The sequence below is a fragment of the Phoenix dactylifera genome, chromosome 2 (genome assembly GCF_009389715.1).
Source record: "Phoenix dactylifera cultivar Barhee BC4 chromosome 2, palm_55x_up_171113_PBpolish2nd_filt_p, whole genome shotgun sequence".
NCBI classification, from domain to species: domain Eukaryota; kingdom Viridiplantae; phylum Streptophyta; class Magnoliopsida; order Arecales; family Arecaceae; genus Phoenix; species Phoenix dactylifera.
In genome coordinates this window covers 10,326,551-10,352,746 of record NC_052393.1, presented here as the reverse complement: position 1 = coordinate 10,352,746, position 26,196 = coordinate 10,326,551, and the positions used below count along the sequence as shown (strand labels likewise).

The following is a 26,196-nucleotide window of genomic DNA, read 5'->3' as shown; positions in this document are numbered from 1 at the left end:
CAGCATACCTTAGTCAGGCCCATTGAGTTTCAATTTCTACAATTTTAAGCAATTTTGGTAGGTTCATCCAACTTTCAGAGTTTCAGTCAAAAGAATCAGAAAAATTGAAAAAAAGAAAAAAATAATAAAGCTAGTTTTGGGTTCAATTGAACATAAATGTGCGTACATTTTAGTTCAAAAAATAAATACATAATCAAGCATAAATATACCCAAAGACAAAGCAATCCGTTTGAGCTTGTTTATATATGCGTATAAGTTCATATCTGCATGCAAGAGGCGGGAGTGGCATGCATGCAGTGGTTCTTAATTTATAAAACATAGGTGTGTTATCATCATGGTTGGTGGAACCATCCCGAATTGCCTGGTTCGGGGCGTCCTAGCCGTATTGGCGGTAGACTGGGATGATTCCGGCAAAAAAACCGAGATGCCGTCGCCGGAGGGGAGGAGAAGAAAAAAGGAAGAGAGAGGAGCATGAGGGAGGGAGGGAGGGAGGGAGAGGGAGAGAAAGGAAGAGAGGAGGCCAGACTGGGATGGTTCCGGCAAAGAAACCGAGATGCCGTCGCCGGAGGGGGAAGAGAAGAAAAGAGGAAAAGAGAGAGAAAGAGCGAGGGAGGGAGAGGGAGAGGAAGGAAGAGAGGAGGCCGGAGAGACCTCCGCGCGGGGGAGGCGGAGGCTGGGCTTCACTCTGGTCTCCTGTTTGTTCGAAACAGGGCCCGAAGGGGTCCCTTTTATTTTTATGGATTTTAAGTTGAAGTCGGCAAATCCATTGCCGACTTTACTTTTTTTTTTTTGTTGCTGACTTCAACTTAAAATCTGCAAAATAAAAGGCCCCCCTCCGAGCCCCTATTTCAAATGAAATAGGAGACCCAGAGGCGGAGCCTGCCTCCATGTCTTTGAAAATAGGGGATTGGAGGCGAAGCCCTGCTCCAACGTCTCTCCGGCCTCCACCTCCTCCGTGCGGAGGCTCCGGCCTCCACGGCTAGCCCTAGCGGCCTCTCTCTTCCTTCCTCTCCCTCTCCTCCCTCTCCGCTCTCTCTTTCCTCTCTCTCGTCTCCCTCTCCCGCCCTCTACTGTGTCGGTACTTGGCCGCACGGCACGGCACGGCGTGGGCTGTACCTATCCATGCTGTCGGGCAACCGTACGGGGCCCGGTACTGGCACAACAGACGTTGGTTATTATATTATATAAAATATAGGTAAGTATCCTGTAAAAGACACTGAAAATGACACCTTTGATCAGGCGTGCAGGTGTGAGTTTTCTTAATTGGCAGCATTTAACTATAAAAATTATAAATATAATTGCTAACAACTACAGTATGGTGGGAACACAACAACTATATTTATAAATAGCTCTCATCACTTTTGTTGTGTTTCTGAATTCCAGTTAATTGATGTGACAGTTGTTTTTGATAAGCAACCTGATTGTCGTATGTTTACTTATTTTAATCTTCATAATTCTTACTATAACTGAACATATGATTTTCATATACTTGTTTTGGTGGAACCTAGAACATAGTAAGTGAAATTTAGGATCAGTGATTTATTCAGAGTAAAAAAGTATTTCCAATGATGAGTTATGTACATCAATACTATTTTCACAATCTGCAAACTCTACAACATTTACAAACTGCCAGCATCATGATCTGTATGCCTTCAGTTCAGGCTTTCCATCGAATTGATGTATTATGTTTAACGATGGCACTGCAGATATGGTACTTCCAAGAACCACATTCATTTATATATTTAAATATTTTTTAATGTTACTTGCTCGTTTGCGTGTCAATATACTTCATGCTTCTTAAAATGAGAAGGTTCTATAGGCCGCTGTTTTTATGAGGCTTCATATTATTACATGAGGTTGAATTATGTTAGAGTTCTATAGGCCGCTGCTTTTATGAAGCTTCTTATTATTACATTAGGTTCAAACCGTTGAATTATGTCTGGACATAGGGATTTGTGGATTAAGTTTTTCATTCACTTTATAGACAATCCAAAAGTTTGGTTTTAGAGTTATTGTTCATAGGCAGGAAGAATCATTGCTCAGTGTTGTTTGTGTAAAAGCTAATTACATGGCTGCCGTCTTTGAGTGTTCATTTTTCATGTCTTGAGATTGTTTTAAATTTATTTGTTAGTTATAACTACATTCTGTTTTCATTTTTGTGCCGTAAATGTGAAAATCTCTCTCTATCTCTCTCTTCCCCCTCTCTCTTTTTCCCCTCTCTCTTTCTCTCTTCTTTATCTCTCCATTCATTATTTGTCTTTTATTAGACATGTCAAATTCACAGATGTAATTATGAACAACTTTTATATTCATCGATTTTATCACTGCTTCTTTTGTGTTTATTTAAGATGAGGTTTGATTATTTATTCCCTGATTGACATTATTGTGCATAGGATGATGTATAGTTGTAATAGCTCATGAATGATAAAATGGCTATGCCAGTGACAACATATCATGCTGTACCATTTAAAAACCAAAACTTTTTGGAGAAAAAAATTCTTATCTATTTTGCTGGTTCATTATAATTCCTCTAATTCAAAGTTAATTAACTTTTCTGAATTTTTGCTAGATCTCATCATTTCGTGAAAGTAAGACAGATGAAAGACGGTTCTATATATTTTCTCCGACAAAGACACTTCAATTGAGAACTGATTCAAGGAAAGATCGTGTTGCCTGGATTGAGGCTTTGGTCTCAGCTAGAAGTAAATTTTCTCTAGATGGAAGGATATCTTTTATCCAGAATGATATACCTATTTCAACCAAAAAGCTTAGAGATCGCATGCATGTGGAGGGACTAGATGAGGCACTTATGAAGGATTGTGAGCAGATCATGCTGTCAGATTTTCAGAGTTTCAGAGACAATTAAGGCTTCGTTACGAAGAACATTTAAGTTTTCTGGGCACATTACAGCAACAGCTTGAGGTATTATTGTGTAATAACAGATATTCTTGATTGAGGCATTTAGTAAATGTGCGCATTACTTTTTCATGTTGGCAAATGGAGATGTTTTTTATGACTTCTGATATAGGATAAAGGTATTGCCTTTTTTTTTTAATATTATGCAATTTGTCTATTATTCTAATAAAAAATTTATTTAATTAAGTTTTTGACAAATGAGTAGGATCTAAGGCAAGATTTTTTTTGAAGTCTTAGCTTTTCACCATCGCCTTTCTCTGTTTTGGTGGTCCACCAAGATAATCTAATATGGTGTATTTACTATAATTATGTTATACCCTCCCCCTTCCCCATTTTTGTTTTTAAATAGGAGAGTTTTGCATATTGTTTACACTATGGCACTGGAATCCTGATTGGAACTCTTTATGGTTTTTGTTTTTTTATTTTTAACTCTAATTGGTCAATTTTTGTATCATGGCTATATAAAATCTATTATAACTATTTGTGTAAAAAATGAGTATTTACATGAGCATGACTTGATTATGGTTATAGATGGTTCAATTTGGATGGGCAACTTTCTATATACAAGCTTAGCAGTTAAGTTTATGAACTTATGGCTTTGTTATAGGTCAATCAATCTAGGAAAGAGTAGTGCAATCCTCTAACAAAGGCTTTGGTATATATGATTGCAAATTCCTTCTAATCCTACGTATTTGACAATGCATCTTTCAGGATCAACTTATTCCTCTTATATCTCATTATAAGGAACTATGGATCATCGTTCGCCATATTAGTGCGAACCGGACGGTATGAGGCATACCGTATTGTACCGATTTGGTACCGGTATCCGGACAGATGGCGTACCAACACTCGGTACGTCGAAAAGTCACCGTACTGTACCATACCAACATAGTGCTAGTGTGGCACCGGGTATGGGATCCGGAATCGAGACGACGAACCTTGCTATGGATAATTCAAATTGCATGCGGTGTCTGTATTGAACATGTATGTGTAGAGATGCTTGTCAGATTCTTCTTAGATATGTGTTTGATACTTTTGTAAAGTACTCTATTTTGAAAATTTTTGAAAAAACACTTTGGATACTTTTTGCATACACTAGATATACTCCCCTAATACGTTCTAAAATGAGGGGAGGATGTTTTCTTTTTTTCCTTTCATGATAAAAAATCATTGTATTAAAATATGAATTGTGAACTCGGGTTTATGGATTTGATTGATGACTTAATGATGAGCTTATAAAAGTTGATGATATCCCATAAAGTATGGATTACGTTATTTTGATAGCAAAAGTTGTTACGGGTGGTGCTTAGGTACCTCGCCTAGCCTAGCTTGCCCAGGCAAGGCTCACCTGAAAAACCTGCCACTTTGGTGCTCACCTTCATTTTGGTCGCTTGCCTGGTGATTGGGCATCACCTTGGGTGCGCAATTCCTTCGGGTCGCTGGCCCAACCTGCACCAGCCTTATCGAGCATAACCCATTCCAACCTTTGAAGTTCGCCCAAGTGACCATTTTGATCCAAACCAGATCAACTAACGGAGAAAAGGACCGTGCGCTAGAAGTTCTTCTTCTCCAATCTCTTCACTCTCCATGACTCCACCCTAGGCCCTTGCTATGCTCTCCATCTTAGGTGAGAAATGGAGGTGTTTGAATAGCAAGCAGCAGCAATCCACTATGGCAGCAGCCGAATGATGACTAGAGGCTGCAGGTAAGGATTCAAGAGGTGTCAAGCTAATCTCTGTCTTGCATTTTTGCCCGCTCTTAGCTGGAAAGCCCTAAACAGAGCTTATCCTCTATTACAAAGGCCTTGGAAGAGCCAAGCAATTTGAGACCATTGTATCATATTCCCTCCTCTTATTCATTTCTTTTTCGTTTTGCTGCTGGATTTGGATTATTTGCATTTCTTTTGTATTTTTCTAACCAAAAATTGGATCTTGCTTTTCTGATTGTTGGGTTTTTGTTGTGATAGTTGAAAAAAATCGGCTTTATCTCTTCAGTGTCAGTTTCTTGTTATTTTTGTAAGTGTATGAGTGTTGTGTTGGGGGTGACTGTTTTGTTTGTCGATGGGCTTCCATGGGATCCTTGTTATGCTTCCTTTTTTGGTGTTGTTTTTTTATATATAGTCAATGTAACAATTTTCTATTCCCTCTTTCTTTTTTTAACAAACTTTTCTGTATGAGTTGCGGAATCACTTTAGTTTAACATGCTTCTGCTTTCTATGTGGATTGGAGATTTTCTTTGTTGTTAGTAGAGCTTATCCTTTGTTAAATAGAGAACCTGGCCAGAATTTAGTGGGGTTAGAGAGTTGTAATCCCCTGTACTCCACCAAATAAATTAAATAATATCACACTTGAGCTAAGACATTTGAGCTAAGACAACAAGGGTGTTGTGCATTAGTATTCTTTAAGTTTAAATCAAATAATATCACACTAGTGTATTACGTTTCAAGTAGAACTCATGCACTAATATGTAATGATGAATCCTTGGGTCATGTGATGTTGATGGTTTATTGAGATTCTTGCAAGTTTTAATCATTGGTTAAACAAACCTTGTAATATTCTGTCACATGAGCGTCATCTAATTGCATAGGCTATCGTCTAGGCTATAGGAGGGTCACTGCCTAGCGTCGCCTAGGCTCCTGGACACCTATGTTGATAGCCCACCACGCTTTACAGATGATTTTTTATATACATAAGAATGTATAAATGCATATATATTCATTTACACGTCCTAGTCATATCGTATCTACTTGTTTTAGGTTTGTCATATCAACGTGTTTATATCCTGTTGTTTCTGTGTCCCATATCCATATCTGTGCTTCAGTCTCATTATGATTCATCGTCCGGCATCATTTGTTAGCTGATGCATATAATAATTTCATATAAATGGGCATGACTTCTAGTGTAGTCACTATTATAAATAAAGCTGAAACCAACTACTTGGAACAAGTCTGAATGGTTGGTATACATATATACATATACATAGATATGTACATACATACCTACACATATCCATGTATATGGATAGATACATGTGTACATGTGCATCCATAAATATATACATGTACAAATGTTTATGTCAAGGCTTGAAGTACTTATACGGTACCTGCACCATTACCTACCTTAGTGGTATGGTATCCATGGCACCTAGCATAGCAAAAGCAAGGTGGGAGTCATGTATTAATATGCTATCATACTTTAATGATTTTTGAGGTTTTGGTTGAACCTCAAAAGCTGCACGTAAAAGTTGCCTAAATCTGAAAGTAACCCAAGAAAAATCTATACCGAGGTGTATCGGTCAATTCTGTGTACCCATCGATAGTCTTTATCAGCAGGATCCTTATGGTATAAGCCAGGGTCTGCTGTGCCGGTATCAGACATTATACCAGTTGTCCAGCGGCATGAGTCGGTACGAGTCCACGCTGTACCGTATCGGGCTTGTAGCGATACATGAGACCATGGGACAGAGAAAAAGAGCGAGCGGAGGAGAGAGGGAGAGGAAGAGGGAGAGGGAGGGAGGCCGGCAGAGGGCCGATGCAGGTGTAGGTGGCGGAGGCCTCCGCCGGCCTCCCTCTCTCCCTCTCCTACTCACTCTCTCTTTTCCTCTCTTTTCTCTTCTTCTTTTCCGGCGACGACGTTTTGGTTTCTTTGCTGGAACCATTCTGATAAGCCGCCGGTACGGCTCGGGACGCCCCGAACTGGAAGGTTCGGGACGGTTCCGCCAACCTTGGTACACACCCTTGTTAGTGCACCTGTTATATTTAAACCTTGGTTTTGATGCTTGCGTTCATAGCAAAACATCATAATACGTCATTAAAGCTGTCTAATTTTGCACATACTTGATGCGTAGGTTAAGGATAATCAAAACCTATGATTTTTTGGTGTCTTGATGATGATCAACACTGTGGATCTCGAATTTGAAGGTCCATAATCAATTTTGAACTATCAAATCTTGTAATAGATATAATGTTTAGTATGTTGTCTTATATGCGCATCCACATGCATATGCGTGTCTATGTATGTACATTGGTACGGGGTACGGTACATCCGGTACGACCGGTACCGATCGTATAGCATACCAATAGTATAACATGCATATGTATCTCAAATAGGCTAAAATGTTAGCATTATTATTTATGGATCAAAGATAAAAATTAAATGCTTTGTTTGGGTACTGGCGCATGACTCATATTTTGTGGTGTCAATAACTTGGTATTTTCTATATGGCTTTCTTCTTTTGGTTGATATGTACTGCTCGTGATTGTGTAAATACTGTTGACATATTACAGATCATCACCAATATATTTTTGAGATATTACATGTAATCATTTGAAAATGTTGTATTTACATACGAATCCTTCACTCTTGCATATCTGCATATCAACCCTTGTAATTACTTGGGTTCGTGCAAGTCTACTGCTATAGCTAGCAATTAGCTTGCTTACCAAGAGGGGAATGTTCTTAAGAATTTCCTAAAAATTGGTCATGAATAAAAGACTACTTTTAAAAGAAATTTTTGCCCTTCAAAAATATAAAACTCCATCAAAGTTTTACTATTCCATGTTGAGTGGTGGTGATGAGGCTCAGTATCATACTGAGCTACAAGAATTTGGCCCAAAATACTAGGTATCAATTAGAAAAAGCAGGACTTGATTTTTTAGTAGAATAATTTGGATTCTAGATCAAAATCGAGACTTATACAATTATAACTATAGAGACGGGTGCAAGGTCCGCTAAATTGGTACTAGGACCTGTACTGGTCGGTGCCCGGTACCGGTTCGGGCTGAACCGACCGGTATGGGTTCCGGTACCGGTTCGGGCCGAACGGAACCGACCCGAACCTGTAGGGCATGTTAATTCATGGACCGACACACCCTATTTTTTGTAGTTTTCTCTCTTTTCAAACTTTTTTTATAAATTTAAGTCTAATGTGATATTTTTTTGATATTTTTTTGATGTTTTTGATATTTCTATGATTCCAATTTATCCTAGATGATGCATATTATTGCTTTAGAATGATACGAATCATAAATGAACAACATAAAAATATTCTCAAATTAAGATACAATCAATTATATACTTTTAAAGTCCAATACATACTGATATTTAAAATCGGATCGAGTGGCGATTAGGGGTGGCAATCGGTCGGGTCAGGCATAAACAGGTCGGGTCAAATACAGGTCGGGTCAGAAAACTATAAATCTGAACCCGACCTGTTTATTAAACGGGTCAGGAATTGCAAATCTGAACCTGACCTGTTTATTAAACAGGTAACCCGACCCGACCCGTTTAACCTGTTTAATAAACAGGTAACCTGTTTTACCCAACCCGACCCGACCTGTTTAACCTGTTTGCCCAACCTGACCCGTTTAACCTGTTTTAGACCTGTTTAATCTGTCCAACCCAACATGTTTAACCTGCCCAACCCGACCTATTTAGACCTGTTTAGACCCGTTTAACCTGTTTAGACCTGTTTAACCCGTTTAACCTGTTTAAACCCGTTTAACCTGTTTAGACCTGTTTTAACCTGCCTAACAGTTAAACGGGTTAAACGGTTTAAACGGGTCAAACATCTAAAACCCGTATCCGACCCAATTAATAAACAGGTTAAACGGGTCGACCTGTTTACGACCCGAACCTGTTTAGGCTAAACCCAAACCTGTTTATGGCGGGTCGAACACGGGTCGGGTTGGCGGGTCGGGTCATATTTTGCCACTCCTAGTGGCGATGCCTCTCGTAGATATTCGGATCATCAGCATAATTAGGAGGCACATCAACCCATCCTTTAACCAAGCGATATTGTAGTCTTGTATGTTCATCCTATGAGGAACTTACTCGGATTATAAGCACTCTCGCTGAAGCTCTGGTTCTGAGAGGTATTCTTTGGCTGATAATACGGCTGTGGATAAGCCCATTCGAATATGCCGGCAGCAAAATCCGAACCGTGAAATGTTCCAGGCTGTGTAGGATAGTAGCCACCGAAAGATGCTTCAGACACACCATATCCATATCTGTATCCATATGGGTTATAGACTGTCTGTGGCTACAGATAATAGGATCCAATATACGACTCGAAATCTGATACGTCTATGGATCTTACTTACGTGCGTGGTCATCTGCCGCTACGTCGTGTCCTCCTGAATGACCTCGAGGAGCCTGTCTCCTATATGCAATTGTATTCTCGTGGGCTCTATCAGATCATCCAGCGTGGTTCCTATCTTGTGTAGTATATGTAAACTGGAACTCCACCAATGAATCGAAGACTACACTGCGGTTGTCTCCTGTCCTCTACTCCCTCCATTGCTAGCAGATCCATGACCATCAGAACTGTCATTGCTGCTGCTCCAGGACTTCTTTTCGAAACTTTTTATTGGAGCTGCAGGTGCCCTTTGTTTTTCTTTTTGGTTTATTGGGCAGTTGCCTTCTTACCCTTCATGTCCCTCTCTGCCTGGCTATGTCGCCTTCCTAACCGAGTCGACCGGATATCGTAGCGGCCTCATCCGAGCATCTCTCGATCATATCTCTTAGAGAATGTCTTAGATAAGAAGTTATATGGTGACTGGCTCTCCTGTGGCTGTGGCTGTGGCTATGGCTGATCAGCTGTAGAAATGCATGGAATATTGCACTCAACCCATTGTCTTACATCGATCCTAGCTTCGCTGGCTATGAAGCTGGCTGGTCGTGGAGGCGATCCAGGCTCATCAAGCTCCGGCTCCTGCTGCTGGCCCACAAGCCATCCGATTATAGGATCATCGTCATCATCAACGAAAGCATTATAGATCATATCTGCATAATTGAGCTCCACTTTCTTCTGAATGCATTAGTCTCAACCTTAGATTGTAGTGGACATATATAAGATCGTTGAGGCGCTTTTATGTCAAACGGTTTCTCTACTTACTGTGGATGAGGGCGAAGGTGGACCAATTGCGCTCACAGCCAGTCGAGGACACTGTCTGGGAGAGGATCCGGATAGCTATCCCGCTTACGATTTCTCGTGGATAGCCCAAAATGAATTCATTATTCACCTGTAAAAATATTGAAGAAAAATAGATATAAGATAGTACCATATTAATAACCATCTAACATCAGGTGAATATCCTTTTGATATGTAACATACCTGCTCGCTATTGCTGCCCTCTTTAAATAATTTGATATGTGAAAAAAAATCATATTGTACTATATTAATAATAGAAGATACCAGTTAACTTACACATGTCACTTAAGTTAAGTTACCTCTTCTAGATATAGGGTCGCGACTTCTGGATAAGGCTCTATCTTATAAATGACATTACGCAGAGCCGCCAGAAGTTCGTCATCTATACCAATTCCAGCTACGATGTATTAGAACATGAGGTTTTGGTAGTATGTTGCATATAGAGGAGACCGTCTTAGTAAAAATTATACAAGTACATGAGCAGTCTAATTTTCAATGTTTTTGCTTACCTGTTAGATGCAAGTCTAAAAAATTTGCATGCTTGTCTTCTTGTTGTCCTTGGAATGGCTGTTTGTCTTCGACTTTTCAATTCTTATCTAAAAAAATGGCACCTGTTCTTTAGTCATATCTAGTTTCCTGCAAGGTCTGAATTGTGATTCCTTAGGCATGAGGTCTATAACATCCCACTTGGGTGGGGAACGAGGGCGTAGATCTACAACACAACCAAGAGGGATAGAGAGAAAAGATAGAGTCTAGGGGAGGATAGAGAGTGAGAAGAGCGAAGCAAAGATCAGGGGAGAGCATATAGTTTGGAGAGCCAAGTGGGGGCCGAGGGTGGTGTCATTGAATGGCGACTTGGAACAGAACTCAATACGAGATTGGTAACCAATTTGGCTTTATGGATCCATCTTCACAAGCGAGCACGCCTCCTCACATGCTAACTTGCAACGGTAGCTTTATACATAAAATTACTTAAGGTGTGATCTTTCCCATCTGGTATCCTAAAGCATTAACTGAAGTTCACTATCTTTGCTGGTCTTAACAGCATGATCAGCGAATTTGGTTACGTGATCCAAAATATATGGAGATGGATTATTCTAGCTATAAAGAGATTGAACAAGGTTGTTGCAGTTTCTTGTGCATAAGCAGTTGACATTTTTGTGCTTTAGAAGATATGTTGTCCACTGTGGGTTGTAGATGTATAATTGATTATTTATATATCTGTATGACTTTTAGGAATAGAAGGCTTTCAGATTTTTGGTGTTGCTAGTCATTTTACTGAGGTAGCTTTTCTCCCAACACCTGCATATGCCTGTATAGAAGATTTAGTTACTTTGTCGTGAAAAACAGATTACTGTGTGAAATTAAGTATGGTTTTCTAAATGATCAACATGATTGCTTTTCTTAATTGGGAAAACTTTGTTAGGAACATATAGTTGATTTGTTTGTTTACTTTTTTGAGAGTGACATTTGTTTGTTCAGGGAGTTAATTCTGATGAAGTGACCACAACAATCCATGAAGGCCCATTGCAGTTGCTGAAGCATGAATGTTCTTGCTCAGAGCATGGAAAATACAGTGGTATTTCATATTTCTACCACAATTTATGTCTGTATTCCAACAGCTTTTCTGTTGCATATTCTTTTGAAATTTTCACTGTTCTTCTAGAAATCAGTTACTGTCATGTGCTAGACTCCTATCTGAACAGTTCATTTCTTATGTCTATGAAAGATTGATGTTCAAACTTACCCAAAAATAAAATACTGACTATACATCTTATAATTATTTTAAGAAGCTATATTCAATTCTGGAATTTTAGAATGGCATATACAACTTTTAGATGCACATATTGAGCATAAATAATGTTGTTTTGTCATTTTTAGTGATTAAAAGTTTTTTTCTCTTCACAAAGTTGTTTATTTTGGTCAGAGTATAGTACCACAGAATCATCTGATGATGTTGAAAAGCAAGATCTAGATGAATTATCAGATGAGGGCAAGCCTTACTTTTTTGATGCAAAGGAGAGTTTTAGTGATTCCACTGTTGTCTGTCCCTCTAAAATAAGAGCTTCAGACCATGCTGATAAAAGTTGGGGTACTGCAAATTGCTTAGGAACCGTGGAAATGATGGATCTTGAAATAGAGCCAAATGGTCATAATACATTTCCATATATCAGGAGGCGTACAAAATTGCCTGATCCTGTTGAGAAGGAAAAAGGTGTCAGCCTTTGGTCGATGATCAAAGATAATGTTGGAAAAGATCTCACGCGAGTTTGCCTTCCGGTTTACTTTAATGAACCACTATCAACACTTCAGAAGTGTTTTGAGGACTTGGAATACTCTTATCTGTTGGATCGAGCATATGAGTATGGGAAAATGGTAAGAATCAATTTTCAGATTCTCCTTTAAATTGATGTGAAATTTGATTGCTGCTAAAAATCTCATGTATCTTTATGTACTTGTACAAGAATGTCTAACCTTTCTATAGATTTTTTTTTTAACATTTTGCTATCTGCTATTGAAGATGAAAAATAGACTCTTCATTTTTTAATAATTCATAGTATAATTTAAAATCCTAAGAAAGATCATGTTTCTTAAACTTCATGAATGTTTTCTTGGTATCCGAAGATCATCTTAAAGAAATGATCTGGAAAATAAGCGAGCCATAAGCTGAATTCAAGAACCTCTCCATATTATTTGCTTGTTGAAACATTAACTAAGACCATTATTCTTTGAGGCAATGGATATCATTTTTTAGAATAGCATAGTTGCGTGCAAGAAATATTTCCAATTCCAAGATTATCGATTTAGGCTAGTGTTTTTTTATTTGGTAAAAGGTAAGGACAACCTCAGTTTATTGAATTAAAAAAGAATGGATACATCTAAATATGTCCATCAATGCCAAAAAACATGAAGGAAAATTATCACAACAAAAGCAGAAGAATACTCAATCTAAAGAAAAAAAATAATAGCTTCAAAGACGTGCAAAGATTTGTTAATACTAAGAAAAAAAATTAAGGTAGTTTAGGGGCTGGGGGTTTCAAAAACACAAGAAGACTGGCAAAAGGAATCGATAGGAGATAAGAACCCAAGTAACCTATGGTATCTAAAACCTTTCCTGGAGGCAAAGAGATGAAGTCTCCTGATATGTCAATCCAAGGGAACATTAACACCATGTGACTTAGACCTTGTGGAGTCAGCAAGCTTGAGAGTAACCTGTTAGAACCGAAAAAGGGCTAAATGAGAGGAGAGATTAACAGACTTGAGACTCCTCTTGCACACCAGAAGCTTTGTAATTCTCTGTTACCACTGCTTGGGAATCCGAAGCAGTCTTCTTTGTCATCCTTGGAGTCACTCAGACTTTGCTTTGTGAGGTCGGGATTCACCAATACTGTGGCCAGCATTGCTGACAACCCCTTAGGTCCACTTGGTTCAATCACCATGCCATTGGTGTCCTCCCAGACTGGGCTGATCCTTCAGTGCCTCCATCGGCACTTGCTTGCCTGGTTCTCTGAACCATCTATGGGAGAGAGGAATGCTTTTAGTTGCCGAGTTAGGCGAATTACTTTTGGTCGCACTATTCTTCCCTTTGGTGATATTTGTCTGATTAGAAACCCGAGGCATTAATTTGGGATGACCATAATTCTTTGTATCTCTGGTACCTAATTATTTGTCTTTGTGGTACGGAGGATTTTCTACTTTCTTATCACCTTATTGGCGGACAATTTGTTGATTGAAGCTTTGTGATTGTAAAATCCTAGTTTTCATGAAAATGATCATCTGTAGGATTAATGTTAAGTTTTCCATAAATGGTAAGTTGTTTGTCAGATCCTTACAAGAGCTAGATGGAATCTCTCTAGGAAAGTATACAATTTGATTGTTAAATGGATTTTTTGAAATTAAGGAAAACGAATTTAGAAGGTAATTGCTTGGCTTTTCTTTCCAGGCAATGATTCATTTGCTAATAGAATAGAACTGGGTATATTAGCTTGATGGTCAAAACTCCAATAGGTCTAGATGATTCTTCATTTGAAAGCAATACTGCTTGCCATGTTTTAAAAGTCTAAAAAGCCGATATCCTGTCTTTCAGTCCAAGGCAATGTTGAATTTATAAGTGATTTATAAATGAATGAAAACTGGATTGGTGGTTGGGATTATACAATCTGAAGAAAGAAATATTATTATTTTTTAGTTAAACCCAATAATGTCTTTTAAAAAACGAAAGAAGGATCAAGTCCATGATACCATAACCTATATTAGTCCATTTAATTTATTGAAGCATTGGCCTTATAGTTCAAACTTTAGTCGCATTTTGCTAGAGTTTATGGTAATTTTTGTACTCATGTTATTGTATTGCTTGTTGCTCTTTGAGTGCATGTGATAGTTATTTCTTGTAAAGAACAAGTACATTTCCATTTTTGACATTTATTTTTTACCATCAGTGATGAGCCATTCACATGGAGAAGGGATATCATGGAAGCATCCTAACTCTACAACTTGTATAAATCCTCTAACTTGTATGAGGTTCATGGGTAAGCAATTTGAAAGTAAAAGAGCATAAGCCACAAGTTGAGTTATAGACATATACAGGCTGAACATGTGTATATAACTTATTAAAGAGTTGAGCAACCACTAAGATTGGATATTAGAGGAACAACTTGTAGGGCAGATATGGGCATTGGGGTGCCCAAAATCACGACCAGTGAACATAGCCCTAAAGTCAAAAAATTTTTCAAGACTAAGTAATACAAGATGCAACAAAGATGCAAGTTAAGGTTAAATCTTTAAATGACTAAAAAGTTTGATGAAGCTACATGTACTAAATTTACATTTACTAATGTTGGCCAACTAGAGATAAATGGCTTAAATATGAGAATTGTGAAGTGAGATTCTCTTAAGATTGGCCATGGTAATTTATGGTCTCAAGGTACAAGTAATTGATGATGTGCTAGTCATAATTTTGCTCATGGTATACTATACCGGCCCGAACCGAGAGTATGGGGCATACCGTACCAGTTCGGTACCGGTACTCGATATAGGTGTATATCGACACTCGGTATGCAAAAAAAATTTCGTACCGTATCATACTGACACTGTGCTAGTGTGGCATCGGTACGAGATCTAGTACCGAGACAGCGAACCTTGATCTTGCTTCTTCAAAATCATGCTTGTTTTAGATGATTTGAGCACCACTAGGAACTAGGATAATTGAATGAATAGAAGAGGTTGAGATGCAACAACCACCACATATTCAAGCCTCGAGTTAGGTGGAACTTGATAAGGTATGATTAAGTTGGGTGGGTTTAGGCATATGCAACAACGTTGTATCAAGAACAATTGTTCCTACCATAATTTGGCTCGAGGTTTCACCATGTGAAGTATATGTTGATGATGAGGCTCAAACTTGAGGCAAAGGTACATTTGAGACTGATGATAACTTGCTATTTAGAAATTTGCGAGTATTTGATTTGATTAGAGAGAAGAAAGGATTTTCTTTAATCCACTCAACTCAGATCTCTCAAAGAGTTAATAGAAAATAAGAGAATTTGCTAAAGTAGGGTTCTAAGTTCCTTTTTTCTTTTCTTAATTTTTTTTTAATTTGACTATGATCTCTCTATTTATATTAGTGAGAGTATGCCCTTACAAAATCCTAGTTGGATTCCTCTTTTAGCTGTAAGTGGTTGCAGCTTTCTTAAAATAGCCATGATTAGTGGAAATAATCATAAAAAAGCTCAAATCCTCTTGGACTTAAATCTTGACTCCTACATTACCTTTTTCTTTAGCTGCTTTGTCTAATTCTTTCAGGATTGTAAGTTATGCCCGACCAAAATCTTACCTAAAAAGAAAACTTTTTTTGACTGTCTTGTTTGGAGGCTTGGATATTGTCGTACTCCCCTAATAGTTGCATATGACAAACCTTTAACACATCGTAATGAATCTTGAAAAATCACCCAACTTCAAATAAAAGAGCGCCTCAATCAGATCATGTATGGAAAATTATGGCCTCTGTAAGATTGGGTGTGCAATTGGGCTTTTGATATGATGGATCTTGCTCCTAGTTCCTGTCTAGACCTCCTCGAAATTGGTAGAGTGGTCCACAGTGGGTCTGGTGATGATTCTCCTCGATTAGTCTTCGTTGGAATAGAAGAACAAAGGATTGAATTCATTGTTTGTAGCTTAAAACAATATCCATATATGAAATATTGAATGTCCAAGATGGTTGCCCAGCATTCTCAGCAGGCTAGTCGTCAAAGGAGTACTAAGTATAATTAGGATTTAATCACTTTTTCAACTCAATCTTCCAATCTGTTCCAAACTTGGCAATGTGAAGATGCAGAAATAATACAACAAATGCCATCATATAGGAGTAAACCTATTGATCAATATAATGCCACTAAGTTGAAGATACCAAAAATGTAGTTGAGATCTATTGATGTCATGCCTTAAGTTGCAGATATTGAAGCCACCAACATCCTGATGAGTGATGAACCATAGACAGACACATAAAAATGATAGAAAACTATAGGAACATGCCTCCTTTTTCTAGATCTAGGAAGCAAAATTGATTGGATCAAACTGTCACTAGAATGTCCAATTAGATCCTTCCTTGCCGAAACAAACTCAGGCTCCTAGGCTGATTGAGAGGGAGAGAGATCCATTGGAAACCTTTCCATACTGCTTTAGGATGAAACGGCTAAGTAGAAAAAACTGATAATAGGATTCACTCATATTATTCTCTGGTTGAAGGATGTATTTAATTCTCCTAAGGGATGCTGAACCAACAAATTCCACATCACCAGAAGGATGGCCATGAGATTCCAATCTAAATGCCCAAGAGGAAGAGCAAGTGGGGACTTGAGATGATTGGTGAGTAGATGCTACAATTAAGATTGTAGTGAATAGTGCTGGTGGAAAAGAAAGAAAGGGCATTTCTATTTGATGTAATGGATTAATCCATTGTGCAGATTGCTTTGGAGCAAAGCAGTCTCCCTCAGAATGGGCTTGAACAAAAGATGCAAGTTCCACCCCCCCCCCCCCCCCCCCCCCCCCACCACCCCCACCCCCAATTATAAGGACAGTATGCATGCGTTTTCAAGCATCGAGGAGACTGAATCGCTATGCGGATATGATGGATCAGACCTTCTTCCCCTTATCTCTCCTCGCCCTTCCTCACCCTCACCCTCTTCCCTCTCTCTCTCCTTTGTTTCTCGATCTGTGCTTGCACTTCGGCCTGTGACTAAGACAAAGAGAAAGGGAGCATGGCCCCCTACTGCTCTCTCTTTTTCATTTTGAAATCAAGCAACCTACTCAAGTTGCACCTGGCAGTGGCCGAACTAGCCTTTATTTAGTCAATCTTGATCGGTTTCGAACACGATGGGCAGGACATCCCAGCCCTTTACCGGACCAATTTCTCACAGGTGTTCAAGTCTTGGTTCTTATTGGAATAGTATGGTACCAAGTACCAACAGTACCATCCTATTCCTGCGGGGCCTAAATCCTTGGTTGGATAGGATGCATGGTACTGCAATAAGTCACTGTTAGTGGGCAAATCCACTATGCATTAAGCCATACACTTGCATTGCCTTTGTTATGTATAAAATGTGAAGATGACAAAAAGAGAAACATTATATTAGTCTATCCTTGTATGTGAAAAAGTATCTCAAACATAAATGTTGTATCTGTAAAAGTATTTTCCAACATAAACCTTTAAACATTCTTTATTTGAATCTTGTGGTTGTGGATAATTGAAAAGCCTCTTTACATGCTTTGTAAACTGTCCTTAAAATCACTGTCACCATTAGGCTTTATGCTTCCTTCTGCACATTTTTAGCACATCCTGGATTCTCAATATGAGGTAGTTACTTAGACTTGGTTGTTTCCCTTAACTTTATCCCTGCCTTGTATTAAGGTATTCCCATTGCTCTTTCTGATGAGGTAATATGTGCATTAATTGGAAGTTCTAAGAGACCTCTTGTTGTAGGTGTTTTGCCCAGCTATCCCATTTGTCTCTAGTGAAAAATCAGTTAAAAATCTGATGCACTGGGATGCTGCCACAGTACCACTGTGATATGCCAACCATCAAAACACCCACATGATGTGATACTTGGTCATGTTTCATCAAGCATACTCTCTGAATTATTTCTTGGTCTGTGTCTAGTTGATTGTATGATTGTTCATGCTGCAAATTAACTCTTCTGATATGATGATTTATTTTTTGGTGGTAAATTTAATTGGCTTTTACCGAAACAAATAGGATACTTTGAGGCTTGTAAGCTAATATAGCTGTCTCGTCTATTTTCATCCTTTGGTTGCTCAAATTTATTGAAGGTGGTACCTGCTATCTGTGGTAACTGATTCATGGTACAGTAGTGTATGTGCATTATATGAGCGACTAAATTGAACATTGTTATGCTTGTGAATTTCTCGTTCTTAATTGACTTGAAGATTGATTTAATTTTTATCCTGACAAATGAAGTTTCTCCCTGCTAGGTCTAGTAGATAAGGCTTTTAGTAGCATTCCTAATTCAAGTCCCAACTTGTTGTGTGCTTTGTATTTTTCTGCATATGCTATTATGTAAAAGAATGTCACCTGGACTTATATAGTGGTATGCATTGACCTCTTTCCTTTCTTTTTCTTTGCCTACATTGAAGTTTTCCATGCTTGTATTTAGGGGAACAGTCTCATGAGAATTCTGAATGTAGCTGCCTTTGCAGTCTCTGGTTATGCTTCTTCGGATGGCCGCCGCTGCAAACCATTTAATCCTTTGCTAGGGGAGACTTATGAAGCTGACTTCCCTGAAAAAGGAATTCACTTCTTCTCTGAAAAGGTCTGTATTTGAATATTATTGTACCTGCAGCGTAGAATATCTATATCATGGTATCATTTTCTTCCCCACTCCATTAGATGAGGGTTTATGTCAAGCTACATAAATCATGATAGGAAAACAAGGTACTTGGTACTCTGTTTCTGGCCATAAGAATTTGTCTTTTTTTTTGTTTGGGTTTTTTTTTTTTTTTTTTTTGGGGGGGGGGGGGGGGGTTAAGTTTCATATGATCTTATCTGTATAATGAGATCCATGAAGATCACTGGTGGATTTCCAGTCATTATCTGACCTGCCCCTAGAGGGAAACACACTAAAAAAGAAAAAAAAAATCAACTTTTCCCTCTAATCCTATGTTACTCAGCAACGGATTGTATGCTGTTATCTTCTGTGCAGTGACTCGTGGAATAAGTGGTATCATTAAGATGTTCAATTTCCTGGACTTTACATTAGTTAATTCATTAGTTGTCTCCCTCTTATAAATATGATCTTCCTTTATTGTTTTCATTTGTGCACTTTTGGGTTCATATGAAAGTATCTCTATTCTTTATACTTCCTCTGTTAAATTAGTGACTCATTTCACTTGACAGGAGAATAGCTACCTCAGATTTATGGGTACTGAATTTTATGAGTGCCGCTCTTTAAGTGAACAATTCATTCGAAGAAATGAAAGATAGCTTGTTAATTTTTTGGTGTACTGGAAACTAGTGCAAGTCCTTTAACTTGAGCTTTGATTTACATAGGGCTTTTCTGAATCTTGTAATCACTGTCAGATGAGCTATCGTCCAGACTCAATGTTATGGTTAAGTTGGGTGCAATCCTACTACCTGTAGATTCATCAAATGTAGTCAGGCACTGCAGTTGAGGAATTTTTGAAGTTTGATTAGTGCTGGCAGACTCACATCTTACTTCAGATCACTGGACATGAGAATAGCTGCTTCAGATTTGTGGGCGCTGTATTTTGTAGAGGGCACCTTTGAAGTGATCAATTCAGTCAAATAAATGAACATGTACTAGAAATTGGTACTAATCCTTCAACTTGGGTATTGACCTACCTAGGGCTTATCTTGATCTTGGAACTGGAATGAGATGAGCCATGGTCCAGACTCATTGTTAAACATTTAATATTCTCCCTCCATTCCATGCTCCGCAACCTCTGGAGTCAGCAAATATAGTTGTGTACCAATGTCCCGGAGTCATTACATTGCTGTAGTTTTTATATTATTCTATGATGGCATCCTTTTTGACCATTTCATAAATGGGTTCTATTGATTCAAGTAATACTGCTTTTATTTGTCTATTTATGTAGACCATCTGAGTGTTACATGATGGCTGATATGCATTCACCATTTAAAGTTTTGCATTTACGTTTTTCCACCTTACTCCAAATCACTGGTCAGCATGCATCATGCTCTTTTAACTCTGTATATCAATCTTCCAGAATTTTATTTCATGAGAGGTCTTCTTTCTGGATATAAGCTTTTTGCTATTTCCCATAATAGGTAAGCCACCACCCAACGCTCATTGCCTGCCATTGTGAAGGCAAAGGTTGGAAATTCTGGGGTGACAGCAATCTCAGGAGTAAATTTTGGGGACAAACTATCCAACTAGATCCTGTAGGTGTCTTGACCCTGAAATTTGATGATGGTGAAATTTTTCAATGGAGTAAGGTATGCAGTGTAGGCATATATATCCACGAACATGTCCACATTCATCTCCAACAAAATATATTTTCTCTTCAGCTATGTCCCCACGCACATGAACACACATAAATAGACACACGCATGCACATGTGCACCCATATGCACGCGCATGCATGCATGCAGAGAGAGAGATCGATCTACCATCTCTGCAACAACAATCTGTTTTCTCTTTACTCATGCCAAGTTGATCATTTTGTTTCCTATGTTAGGTCACAACGACTATTTATAACCTCATCTTTGGTAAAGTATACTGTAACCACCACGGAACAATGAACATACTGGGCAACCAGCAATATTCATGTAAGCTGAAGTTCAAAGACCAGTCTCTCCTCGAACGCAACCCACGTCAGGTAAGAAAATAGATACTCATTACTGTCTGTTGTTTGACTTGTTGATGAAATCTGAGGTCTAACTGTTCCACACAGGTGCAAGGCTTTGTTGAGGATGTCAATAAAACTAAAGTTGCTACTTTGATGGGAAAATGGGATGACAGCATGTACTGCACCATAGATGATGATATATTCAAGACCAAGGGTTGTATTTCAACACAAAATGATACCTTATTGTGGAAAAGGAGTAAGCCTCCTGCTAATCCCACTCGGTATAACTTGTCATCATTTGCAATGACACTGAATGAGCTAACATCAGAACTACAGGTAGATGTGACATGAAATCAACTTATTACCTTCTACTTTTTTTACTCTCATTCATTTCTATTTTCTGGTATAGTTCTGATCCGAAATATTTGATCACGGATTAAGGAGAAACTTCCACCTACAGATTCTAGACTTCGACCAGACCAGAGGTATTTAGAGAATGGGGAGTATGAAAAGGCAAATGCAGAGAAGCAGCGATTGGAAAGAAGACAGCGCATGGTATTCCCTCAGTCTCTCTTTTCATGATTTCTTTTTTTTCTTTTTGGGCCTCAAGGACAGGTGTCCGCACACATGCATGCACCTTGTATCTTAGATCTTTTAAGAGGGTCCTTAGATCTTTGCAGAAAAAGACAAATCATTGTATAGTTTAGTCTGGTAGTTTCCGAGATAGATAAATTTCGAATAGTTGGGACAGAAGCTTGATGATTATGGTATGGTAATTCTTGAGATTAAAGTTTTATTAATTGAAGAGTTAAAATTTTATTGCCTTTTTTTATTAAAAAAATCTTTTGCATTTTACCTTTGGGAACTTCATTCGCTATAAGGTATCCGAGATCTGTACCCAACTTATCAAGATTTTGCAACTCCACTGTGGGTTGAGTCATTGTGGAAAACACTTATCGTTGTATACAAGATGATCATCAAGTCATCTACACGAAGAAAATAATATTGGTAGCAAGATCCGCTGAATCGGTTCCAGGAACCGTACCGGTTGACGGCTCATACGGGTCGCTACCGGTTCAGTATCGTACTGTGTCGGTACGGGTAGGGCATGCATGCCTATTTTTTTGCGTTTTCAAGAATTTTTAATTGATAATCACTTTTTTTAAACTTTTTCAATAATTTTAAGTGTAATTTAAAGTTTTATGATATTTTCTTAATTTTTTTTGATGTTTCTCGGTTTAATCTAAATGATACATTTTATTGTTTTAAAATGATACAAATCATAAAATGATTCGTGAGATATTGTATGTTACAAAGAACATAAAATATCCTCAAATCAAGTGGTGACATAAAAATTATAAAATAATACCATCAATTGCATATATTTAAAGTATAACATATATATCAATATCTAAAATCGGATCGAGTGGTGATGCCTCTCGTAGATATCTGGATCATGAGCATAGTCAAGTGGCATATCAGCCCGCCTCTTTAGTCAAGCAGCGTTGTAGTCTTGTACGTTCATCCCATAAGAAATGCCCACCAGGTTACAAGCACTTTCAAATCTCTGGCTAAAGCTTTAGCTTTGAGAAATATCCTCTGGCTCATAATATGGCTGTAGAGGGACCCATCCGAATATCCGATAGCAAAATCTAAGCCGTAAGATGCTTCAGGCTGCGTAGTATAGTAGCCACCGAAAGATGCCACAAACGCACCATATCTATATCCGTATGGATTATAGTCTACATGTGGATGCAGGTAACAGAATTCAGTATACGACTCGGAACCTGATATATCTATGGATCCTACTCTACGTGCTAGGTCATCTGTAGCTGCATCGTGTCCTCCTAAATAACCTCGAGGAGCCCATCTTCTATATGCAATTATATCCTCGCGGGCTCTACTAGTTCGTGCACCGTGGTCCCTATCCATCAAGATATCTCTGACAGTTTTGTATTGTGGCCCATTATCAGTGAAGACCTGCATGAGATTCTCCTTTCCTACTTAATCAATCACCTCCATTAGTTTCAGGATGTATACGGCATCATGTACCTGATCAGAAATATCAACCGACTTGTAAAAGAAAGTTTTCGTATCACAATATGTTAAAAAGTTGATGCTTCGCCTAGTATGACCGGTCCAACCATTACACATCACCGTCAATCCATATGTGGGCCACTTTCTCTTGTAGGAGGCAATCTATTTCTCTAGCTTCTCCTTATTACTGTCAAGAAGCTCAACGTAAATGTTCTTCGAGCCTGAAGGATCTACACTAGGACTGGCAGCCTGTATGGCGGAAATAGCAGGCCTATAGTATGTATTGTCTGTCACATTCGCTGGGATGTGGCTGAAGTGGAAATAGGATTCAATATTTCGCCACACATCCTTCTTTAGCATTTAGTCAACCCTTTGCTGGTCGAATCTCTGCTGGAAAAGGCATGTGGATCTAAATTATGGATTGCTGCTCTTGGTGGAATATCTTTAGATGACTTCTTTTAGCTACTAAAAGTCTCCAATATGGATACAATCCGGCTACTGCCTCTGCTGATAGCCTTCCTGACTGAGGAAGTCCTTCTGAACTCTGAATCTGTCCTGCTGCTCGCAGAATCGGAGCCCAACTCGTAGTACGAGGGCCCAAATCAAGCTCTATGTCTGGCCAGCTCATCTTGCTGCTACTGATCATCCAAACTTGCCTGCATGGCAACCTGATCTGTGCTTGTCATCTGGAGTGGATGCCTCCTCTGACTCTCTAGAATGATAGAAAGATGGCTCTACCACTCGATGGCCCATATATGCCTTCTTGGAAACTCTCTTCTTCGCTACTTTAAAATCAGCAAAGTGCTTTTTCATCAGTTGTCGAACCTCATGTGGGCATTTCCGGCATATAGATACATCGGGGTAACCAACAACTAAGTGCTGCTTCAACTTGATTACCCCTCCTTCCATGAACTCTGTGTTGCACCAGTTGCACTTCTAGTGGTGCCGACCCGAGAACATTTACCTATGATCCTAGCCAATGTCACGCTTTGGCTCCTTTTTTCTTGATGGCTCCATTTCTGCAGGTTTATCAAGTACGTCAGTTTATTAATTATTTAAAAATAGCAAAATTTTGTTATGGCTAAGATAATTTTTTTTATTCAAAATACATCTGATTTATCTAATACATAATACTATTTTTCATATTTTTTTATATATTTATATATTTTTAATACTTTTTAAATTTAAGATTATGTTTAAATATCATAAATTCTGAAAAATATGATTTCTACCTCGAAAATCAATTCTGAATTATGTAATATGTACTACTAATTTTTCATAATTTTTGGTACCATTTATATATTTTTAATTATTTTTTAATTTAAAAATAATTTTTTAATATTAATATTTTAAAAAATTAATTTCAGCTTAGATTCATGTAAAACCCAACAATAGATTTTATATATATATATATATATTTAGGCTCTTGGGCATGGATCAAAATCTACTTATTTTTTAATTTTTTTTTCAAATTTAGGCCTAAGCCACTGTGCGCATGATTACATCAAAACTTGAATGAATGGACACCAAATTGTTATGAAGAGTATCTTGCATGCCCTAATACGTTTCTAATTTTATATTTTTTAAATTTTTATTTATTTTATTTTATTTATTTTTTAATCTAAAAATATATTATTAATTTTTAAAAATTATATATAATCTAAAAATTAAAAGTTTGTATGTCATCGTGTAGATCGTCCATAGATTTACAATATATAAACAAATCAAGCCCAAATTGAAATTTTGGCATGATTTTCCTTTATTTTGCTATTTTCAAGCCATTTTTTCGAGCTCTCCCAAAAAATGAGAGAATGAGATAGGGGAGAGGAAGCATATCTTATTTAGGCTTGGATCTTTCTTCAGAATTGCTAAATTGGTATGATTTTTTAGTTGTTGGGAAAGGGGAGTGGCGGAAACCTCTCCGCCGCTTTCAATTGTTGGAAAGGCTCAAGAAGGCCTTTCCAACAATAAATAATGCCTCAGACAAGTCAAAAGAGGGGGCCCAGTTTAGAACTGGGTCAACTCGGTGCAAACCGGCCAGTTCGCACCAAGTTTGAATTGAACCGATTGGTTCCAGGCCGGTTCGCATGGGTTCCGATCGGTTCAGACCCTTTTTGGTCAGTTCCAGTCGGTTTGGGATCGGTTCCGACCGGTTCGGGGCCGGAATTGAAAAAAATAACGAACCGACCCGGTTTCTTACCGGGTCGGCTCGACACTCCCCGAAGTGGGCAGTTCGGCCCGTTTTGGCAGACCATGATTGGTAGAGATATTTCTTGCAAATATTATTCACGTTGAGTGACATGATCACCTCTGAGAATCTGCAGTTGATGTCCATATTTTATTTATTTGTTATTTAAAATGGTTAGCTAATTTATATCTTTGTCTTGCCTAACAGTGCTGATACTTGGTGCTGTTCTCTTTGTGCAGTCAAGAAAGTTACAGGAGAATGGGTGGAAACCAAGATGGTTCAGGAAGGATAGCGAGGATGGCACATTTTGCTATATAGGTGGATATTGGGAGGCAAGGAAGCAGAAGAAATGGGATGATTGCCCAGATATATTTGGTGAATTTTCTGAAGATCAAAATGTTGCCCCTGGTAATTAAAGAAAATGAAGTGATCAGGTAAGTATTTTATTGGATTACGTAATTACCATACTCCTTTTGTTGTAAAGCTATTTGCTTACACATGCAATGAAATTGCAGATGCCTTGTAGAGCAATGAGATCGCCGATCGTGCACTTATATATAGCATCAACCAGTTATTCTTTTATTGTTTTTTTTCTTTTTGTGTTATTCATGAGATGGACATGGTACTTTGCTGGTGATTTATAGCTTGTTCCAGCAATCAATGGCAATCTTTATAAAGTAGTTCTCTCAGTTTTTCCAGTAATTATTACATTTTTTGCCATTAACTGTATTCAGTGTTTTTTCAGTCATAGATATGTGAATGACTTGTTAGTCTTTCTCATTTAGCTAGATAGCCAATTAAAAACTTGTCAATTTGATTCTGAATGGAATTGGATATAATGTGGTTCAAGCTTGAGTGGCTCGAATCTGCACCAAGGCTCACTTTGAACTCATCCCCGGATGAATGACTCCCTATGGCCATTTTGTATATCAAGTTCATCTTTTCCCTTCATGTTTGTTTTCACTGTCTTTGGGGTCTGATCAAGCTGATGTCTAAGTATAAAACATTAATGCTGTAGATTAGGATGTCTTTTTAAAATTTTTCATAAACATGCTGTAGACTATCATTATCAACAATCGAAGCATTAAACATTAACAGATATCTGTGCATGGTATGAAGTTTGTGGAAACATCACTTGCATTAGATGATTACGCATGTGAGGTTATAGTCTATCTAAAGCATGTGACGAATGGCTGATGGCCCTTTGCTTCTTGCATGTGAGCAGGATCAAACTTTATTTTGGTTAATAAAATGCTACTTAAAAGACGAAATTGGATGTGTTC

The 26,196-nt window shown here is 38.1% G+C and overlaps 1 protein-coding gene across 1 annotated transcript in view; it reads left to right on the top strand.

The window, feature by feature from the left end:
* Nucleotides 1-25,661, top strand: part of LOC103705150 (oxysterol-binding protein-related protein 2A) — a 35,183-nt gene extending 9,522 nt beyond the window's left edge. Inside the window, 11 exon segments of the mRNA XM_008788772.4 lie at nucleotides 2,570-2,843; nucleotides 2,846-2,922; nucleotides 11,329-11,425; nucleotides 11,774-12,222; nucleotides 18,516-18,671; nucleotides 20,168-20,335; nucleotides 20,578-20,718; nucleotides 20,794-21,024; nucleotides 21,130-21,243; nucleotides 25,153-25,347; nucleotides 25,429-25,661. Of these exon segments, the coding sequence (XP_008786994.2) occupies nucleotides 2,570-2,843; nucleotides 2,846-2,922; nucleotides 11,329-11,425; nucleotides 11,774-12,222; nucleotides 18,516-18,671; nucleotides 20,168-20,335; nucleotides 20,578-20,718; nucleotides 20,794-21,024; nucleotides 21,130-21,243; nucleotides 25,153-25,329 (1,884 nt within the window). The 3' untranslated portion in view covers nucleotides 25,330-25,347; nucleotides 25,429-25,661.
* The last annotated feature ends 535 nt before the right edge of the window (nucleotides 25,662-26,196 follow it).